Source organism: Eurypyga helias, unplaced genomic scaffold (genome assembly GCF_000690775.1).
Source record: "Eurypyga helias isolate BGI_N326 unplaced genomic scaffold, ASM69077v1 scaffold33228, whole genome shotgun sequence".
In the NCBI taxonomy this organism is placed as follows: domain Eukaryota; kingdom Metazoa; phylum Chordata; class Aves; order Eurypygiformes; family Eurypygidae; genus Eurypyga; species Eurypyga helias.
In genome coordinates this window covers 3,798-11,831 of record NW_010266840.1, presented here as the reverse complement: position 1 = coordinate 11,831, position 8,034 = coordinate 3,798, and the positions used below count along the sequence as shown (strand labels likewise).

General features: G+C 45.1%; 1 protein-coding gene across 1 annotated transcript in view; it reads left to right on the top strand.

The window, feature by feature from the left end:
• UBE2V1 (ubiquitin-conjugating enzyme E2 variant 1) overlaps positions 1–6,951 on the top strand; it is an 8,517-nt gene extending 1,566 nt beyond the window's left edge. The window contains exons 2-4 of the mRNA XM_010157237.1: positions 1,081–1,229; positions 4,563–4,688; positions 5,084–6,951. Of these exons, the coding sequence (XP_010155539.1) occupies positions 1,081–1,229; positions 4,563–4,688; positions 5,084–5,230 (422 nt within the window). The 3' untranslated portion in view covers positions 5,231–6,951. The remainder of the gene's footprint in view (positions 1–1,080; positions 1,230–4,562; positions 4,689–5,083) is intronic.
• Positions 6,952–8,034: the final 1,083 nt, after the last annotated feature.

Genomic DNA, 8,034 nt, shown 5'->3' with positions numbered 1-8,034 from the left:
CGCGCCTACTTCGCCACTGACCTCTGGGGGTCTGCAGAGCTGTTCCTCTCACATATTCTCACTCCTCTCTTCTCCAGATGCAATTACTTTCCTAGTTTCCCCCCCCTTCTCAAACCCATTACCCCAGAGGTGCTGCCACCGTCACTGATGGGCTCAGTCTTGTCCAGCAGCCTGTCCGTCTTGGAGCTGACTGGCATTGGCTCGGTCATGGGGGCAGCATCTTCCAGCAGCTTCTCACAGAAGCCACCCCTGTAGCCCCCCTGCTGCCAAAGTCTTGCCACACAAACCCAATACAACGGAGAAGTAGGTGGCCTAGAGTGCCTTTATGTTTTGTGATGACTGGGGTATGGATAGCTTGATGAAGAATGAGTAATTAAGTCCCCTGTGGCCTGGGTTGAAGATCTTCCTTTGCCATGGACTTAGTGTGTGACCTTGGATGTGTCACCTAAGCTCTCTGTGCCATTGTTTTCCATTAATGTGATGGAGATAGGAAAGATTCCCTGTTTTTTCTGTGTGTTTTGAGGATAAATGTGCCAGCAATTACGAAGGGCTGAAATTCCTTGGTGGTGGAGGTCATAAGTACAAAGGATGCTGTTGCTGACAAAGCCCACTTAAATTAACGTCAGACTAACCTACTGAAGTTCTGAGTTTTACTTGCTTTGAACGGTATTTTTAAAAGCTCTGAGTGAGTTGAGTGATGTTGAGACTCTCATGGTGTCATTTGTATTGAATCTTCTAAATTTTTATACTGTAAGTCATACAGACAAGTGCTAGTTAGAGCTCCATAATACTGTGTGTATCTCTGAAAGGACAGAGATTTCCTTTCATTTTACTGCCTGCTCTAATACCTGTCCTGTCAGCCTTCTAGCACGTTTAGTTGTGGATGCCCTGATTTTGTTTGTAAAATATGGGGATATCTTTTTCACAGTGTTGAAATGTTGTCGTTCAAAAGATAGTGACATTTTTATGGTTTTACCCAAAATGTTTTCTGTAGAATGACCAAAGATAGCAGTGAAATTACTCTAGCTTTAGTTCTTTACTAGATTTCTCAACTCAAAATATTTTTCTGATTGTTTTCAGGAGTAAAAGTTCCTCGTAATTTTCGTCTGTTGGAAGAACTTGAAGAAGGTCAGAAAGGAGTGGGTGATGGGACAGTTAGCTGGGGCCTTGAAGACGATGAAGATATGACACTTACAAGATGGACAGGAATGATTATTGGACCTCCAAGAGTAAGTATCCACTTAAAATAGCACCGTTAGGGTTTTTTTCCTTCCCCTTCTCTTAATCTAACCGCTGAATTAGAAAACAAACAGAACACAAACGGGTGAAAAAGCACTTTAGTAAGGGGTTTATGTTGAAGGTTCAAGTTCCTTATGACAATGGGTTTCATGTATCTACATCTCTTTTTGCTTACAGTTTGGAATATTTGTAGTGCCTTTCTCTGGTTAGTTGTGTTACGTCTGCTTTATATTCACAGATTCATTAAGACATAACTTTTGAGATTCCAGGATTCTAGTGTCCTGTACTCTTGAATACAGCAAGGTTTAAAATCCTTCGGCTAGTGAGATTACATATGGAGCTAATGTAGGTAAAACGTGGATGTTTTGTTCTCGCTCTTCCTTGTGGAGTTCACGGGTTGTTTTTTATTGCAGCAGTACTGACTTGCTCTTGTGGAGTTTCAGCTAACTCGGGAAACTCAGATTTTAATGCATTCAGTTTCTTCTCTGAATGTTCTCTCCCAAAGTAGCTTCCCGTAACGCCACTGCTCTTTGTGGTAGTCCTGTTGCGTTCTCTCTCTTCGCCCCCAAGCCCTACTACACTGTGGGTCTGCACTCTGGCAGTTCACTCGGGGACCTAGTTGCGCATTGTATGTGTGCATGTGTTCTGAAGCCAGCCCTTGTCTGTTGTCTCCAGTTTCACTGCTGTCTCTGTTCCGTTTCCTTAACATCCTTACCCTGAAGTGCAAGTAGCCAATTCTCCTTCCTGCAGTAGTAGATATTAGCTTCTATATCTGGCCTCAGTAACACTTCTCAGTAATTCCAGCGTTCTCTATTATATGGAAACCTTTCCAGACCTTTAATCACGCCACTGCCCTGTGTGTTTCCACACCGTCAGTCGCCTTTTCTGACCCACCATGAGGTTGCACAAGAATTTATACTATAATGGCATTACAGTGCAGTATTTCCTCTCTCATCCAGAAGTGTTGTTTACTTGTTGTCTGCCAAGTTAACATCTGCCCATTCGTGCTCCTTTTGTTTGATCCTTTGTCGTGATCCTTGGTGTTCCAAAATAATTTTCTAGAACAGCATTTGATTTTAGAACATTAGGAGAGTGTTAATGAGGCTGCGTTAAGACTGTGAAGAGAGCTCGTCGTGTGCATGCACTGGATGGAAAATTTCGGTAACCTCGACATCTCAGTTAGAAAATTAAGTTGAAACTGCAGCGTGCAGACAGGCATGTGCGGCAAGTTCAGCAGCGAGAGACGTTCGTAGTTCGTGTCATGCTGCTGCCAAGGCTGTGGGGCTCACAGACCATGGCCAGCTGTGCCTCTCTTCTTTCTGACACACTGAGGAATATAGATGATGATTTTTTTTTCTACAGTCTCTCAACTTCTACTTTTGAGCATATTGCTTGAAAGCAACAGACTGTACTGAGGTAGATTTTGGGAACTTTGAGTCGTTCTTGTTTGCGAAGTGTCTGTCCTACTTTTAGCGCTTGCATACTCAGTTACCTTTTTTTTTTTTTTTTTGCAATAGGATGTGGGAATAATGGCCCTGGGGGTGGGAAATTATAATCCTATTTCCTTCTGGGCAGAAAGCAGTCGTGCTTGCAGCAGGTGGAAGAATCTTACGTTGGGCATCCCAGAGGGAAAAATGAAGCGTGGTGCAGTTAGATACGTGCTGCTGCTACCATACATGGAAGCGTGCCTCTCCTTCCCAGGCTTTGCGCGGATGGTTTCGCAGCCAGTGATTCATCGTGTTTATACAAGCTATTTAAGAACAGTGGCACTGTCAAAACTTCAGCTTTATCTGCGCATATTTTATGTTGGCTGTAGCCATGTGCACGGTCAAGGCTTTCCATTCCCCGCTCTTGATGTGGTGCGGTTGTTTGCAAAGGCCCCGGACACCTGCGCGAGGCTCTGTGGTGTTGATGGCTCTGTGCTGGTGGTTGCTCCGGGCAGAAGGCACGCTCAGGGTTCGGTCCGGACACCTGGGCAGGCCGAGCAGAGCTATCAATGACTTTTTTTTTTTCCCTCAAAACTCCGTGACAGTGGTCAGTTTGTCACCGCCCTGGCTGGCCATCTGAAAGGCCATCTGAAAGGCCATCTGGGCGAGGCGCTGGAGGAGCGGCCGACCGAGAGGTCCCGCTGCCAGGGAGCGCTGGGCCGGCTGCAGGCGGAGGAGAAGCAGCTGAAAGAGGAAGTTGGTTCTTATATTCTGGGTTTGCATCGAAGCGCTCGTTAATATTAAAGGAAACGTTAAAATGTTCGGGGTTCCAACAGGCCCGTGAAAGAGTTGGCAGGGAGTTTTATCTGGAGAAACTTCGGTAGGTTGGGCGACCGTTCTCAAAATACCAGCGGGGCCGTGGTGCTCTGCTGCCGCAGGTGAGCAGGAGCCGCTCCGCTGCGTTTTGGGTCGTGCTCTCTGCCTTGCGAGTGGAATGCTCGCCACAGTGTAGAGGGTGCAGGAAGTTGGTCAGAAGCTGTAAGTCTGGGAGAGCTTGTCAGCCTGAACTTGCCCATGATGATCCCGTTCCTGTTGTATACTGCCAGCTGCCTGCGTTGCCCAGCTCAGCGGGAGCTCTGCCAGGCCGCCCCGCAGCAGCATGTCACAAAGAGTCATTCTGGGAATGCAGACTAACATTAACTCTGCTTTCCTTTTGTTCATTTAAATACTGAAGAGCAAGTGTAGCCTTCTTACATTTGTCTCTCTTCTGTACCCGTCGATGGGTTAGTTAAAATACACGATCCAGGATTTCTCTCTGTTAGATAACAGTGTTACTGCCGTGGAGATAAAGTGATAATGCTGTTTGGGATCAGGATGTACTTCGCAGCGTGTGGAATCTTGGAGCGTTCCCCTTTCTGAGAACTGGCACAGCGGTTTCTGACCGAAGACTCTTTTTCAAGTGCAGTTCTAGGACGGGCTGACTTCAGAGAGTTGCCTAAGCTAAAGCTGTGGCTTTGATTTCAGGGTAGTGTGTCTGATTGCAAACTGGTAAAACAAAGCTGCTTTATAAAGATTGGTTGAAAAGTAGGTATCTGAGCTATATAATGCTTTAAAAAAATCATTTCAGTTGGTGAATGGGAAGCAATGCCAGTTTCATTCCTTAGATAAAAATTTGATGCTTAAAAGACCAGTAGAATTTATCACCGTGAAGAGGTAACATTTGATACTCTGAATATGATGAAATGAACCCAAAACAGAGGTAGCCAGCATAGTATGTAAGTGGCTGCCCTTATGTTTAGTAGTTTACATGTCCCTGAAGTAATGACTGTTTTAACCAGATGCTTACTGAACTGCCTGGTGTAATTGTTCCCCCCCTCCCTTTTCTTTTCCCTTCAGACAATTTATGAAAACAGAATATACAGCCTTAAAATAGAATGTGGGCCTAAGTATCCAGAAGCACCTCCATTTGTAAGATTTGTAACAAAAATAAATATGAATGGAGTAAATAGTTCTAATGGAGTGGTAAGTTTTGGGGTTTTATTCATTTTAACATGGTTTTCATTGCGGCTTTGAATTAACGCGTTGTTTGTACTTGTAACTTGCTTAACTCCGTCCTGCTTGCCGGTGCCATTTGCCTTGGGAAGGAGAGGGGGTAGAAGGGGATTATGCAAACTGAGTGCACTCTGAAATCAAAACGTAGATTTGCCTTTTCCCTGCCCTTTTGCAGCTCACAAATAGTTGCAGCATGTGGGGATTTATTATGCTTTTAGGAAACCATTTGCTTGCTTTTGCTTTGTTTGGTTTCTCCCACTCAAATTTCTTATAGGATCTTCAGCTGGAAAGGGGAGGGAGGTGGGGGGAGTTAAATGTATCAAACGGATCAATTCTGACAGGAGTGGTCTTTTTGTCTATTTTAGGTGGACCCCAGAGCCATATCAGTCCTAGCAAAATGGCAGAATTCTTATAGTATCAAAGTTGTTCTGCAAGAGCTTCGGCGTCTAATGATGTCTAAAGAAAATATGAAACTTCCTCAGCCACCTGAAGGACAATGTTACAGCAATTAATTAAAAAAACAAAAAACACAACAAACATGCCCCCCTTATTCAATTTAAGCTGTCTTCATTTTCCACAGTAGTAAATTTTCTAGATGCATCTTGTAGACCTCAAAATACTGGAAAGGAAGTTCCCATTCAAAGGAAGTTTTTCTTGAGATACTGTAAATGATACTAATTTTTTTTTTGGTTTGTTTTCATTTGAAATATAAGTTGTGCTATAACAAATAACCCTGTCGTGTAACCACTGTCCACATAGCTGAACTTCTGGTATCAGGAAAAGTCTATTTAAATTTATTACTGTCAAGACCAGTGTGGCACATCCAACTTAACTGTGAAAGCATACATCCCACAATCACCTTGCTGTGTGTCTGGCCTGGGTTTTGGGGTTGGGTTTGTTTTTTTTTTTATTTTCCCTTTTTCTGTCTTTCGCAATAGAGTCGAAGCTCAGGGCTATTTATTAGAGTAGACACAAAGGTTTTTGCTTCCAGTGCTACGCTGGGTGTTACGGACTACTAATGGGGATGTGTGCTAACCTCAGTCATCCCTCCCTTTGTGCTATCTCTAGTAAAGGCTGAATGTGACTGTGGTCGTTTTGGGGTTTTGTTTCTGTTTTTTACGTGCCCTGATAACCTGGGGCGAGCTTTCCTTCTTCCCTTTGGCCAAGGCATAGATTGTATCTCTCTTCCTGGTCCCCCTCGCCAGTGACGTGGGCTTTGGGTGAGGGATTCCGGGTTCTTTTAATCTCTTTCCTCTTCCCCTCTTTTTAGTGGGGGTGCTGCTTTCTTTTTGCCCCTCTTTGTGACTCTTCTCACCCCTGGACTGCAGGGGTAAGCCTTGGGGCAATAACTTGACGTGTTCCCTCCTGCTTATCATTTTGGTTTTTGCAACCAATTTAGTCTTCACCAGCCTGGGAAACAAGAGTATCTGTTCTGCTCGCAAACTTGGATTTTCCCTGTCCCTCCAGCACTGCTGCCACACCGCCAAGCCGGCCACGGCCGCTGCTGTTAGATAGGCTTTTGACGTGGTGAAAAGAGCAGTAATTTACCAGGATTGCCGAAATCTTCCGCTGCCAAACTTGAACGGGGAAACTCCACATGGAGATGCTGAACACACACTCCAGCTCCAACAGTTGTATTTTGGTGCTTTGGATTGACCTAAGAATGTTAATTAACAAAACGTTGCACTTATATTTGGCCCTTCTCAAGGTGTGATGACTACAGACAAATCAAATCAGCGTAGCAGGTTTTACTAGAATTCTGTAAGTCTTGGAAGAGAAATCTCTATAGTGGAGATTTTGGGGAGGTGGCGCCGATGGAGCAGATTGAAGGACCTTAATTGGCTTTGCATCCTGGCAAATCACTGCCTTTTCTGGTTTACTGTTCTGGACCACTAGCTGCTGAAATGTGGATGCAAGCTTACATGCAACCAACCTAGTGTGTCCTGAGTTTTATGACAAATTCAGTGTTTGTGTAAAAAAGAGAGAAAAAAAAGGAGGAAAAAAAAAGAAAAAAGGAGGAAAAAAAAGGAAAAATAAACACATTTTAAAGCAGCAGCTATCAAGTCAATGAACAATTGATGTTTCCATTAACTCTTTTGAGGAAAATATTAGTTGTAAGGATTTAACATCCTCTGTAATTAAAGTTTAACATAACAGTATTCCATAAGCAGCCTTTTTATTGTATCAGACCATTGCCTGATTTTAATATAATAAAAAGTGTGCATTAATATTAGAAGGCTTTAATTGTATTTATGTTTAGACTTTTGATCCCCTATGGAATTCTTGATTTGTTGGAAGTATCTTCCTACAGATCACGTTTAGCTAACAGTAGGTAAACTGGTGGCGAAAGGCAATTGTCTTTACCCAGCTGCTGCTGCTGTGCCCAGGGGAGTCCGTAGTTGTAGGTTAGGCCTCAGACCCGCAGACGTGGCAGTCGGTCACAGTACGTGACGGTGAGGAACCAAAGGGCCTTTCTAGAGCCGCGTGCTGTCACCACGATGGCCTTCGCGTGCGGAGGCCGGAGGAAATCAAGTCCGCGCGCAGTTGCGTGTTACGCCGTCTGGCGGGTTCAAGGAGAACTTGACGATCTGAAATCGTGCCTGTTTTCCCTCAAATCGTGAAGGGTAAAAAGCTGAGCTTCTCTTCAAATCGGGATAAAAAGGGGGCTGCGAAACGTTGGCCTTTTCCAAGCGTAAAGCGTCTCCGCTGTGGAGGATCGCCAGCGGGTACTGGCGCGTTCGCTTCAGCGTTGCGGTGAAACACGCTTCTTCCTGGGTTAGGAACGGACAGGGGAATGTTTTCACCTTCTGTGAAACTCTGTGAACTTGCTGCTGGCCTGGGGTACCGCTCGGTCCCTCGGTAGCTTGAAGGGATCCACGAAGACAACGCAACTCGTGCTTTGTCAGCACCGTGTGTGTTAATTTAAATAGCTCGGTATCTGACGATGTAAATGGGGGTCGGAGCAATGCTTGGTAATTACAGCGTGCTGCTTGATTATCTCTCTCTTTCAGAGCTGTGTGAGCGTGCCCTTGCCCTGTTCAGGAGGATACGGTTGGTGCGTGTTTGGGGGCCTCCCCCAACCTTCCTACTTCAAGCGCCGGTTTAACACCTTGCCACTGTTTTGCTTTGCAAGTTGTACGGTTTGGAGCGTGTTCCACCCTGACCGGGGCGGCTGCGCGCTGGTGAGAGCCACCTGTTCACAGCATTCGCCGTACCAAGTTGGGTAAAGCCAAAAAAAAAGGGGTTTCACTAAATTTTCTCACTGGGGAGTGGCACTCTGAGCACGTCAGCGCTCCAGTGCACTGCTGCTCCGCTT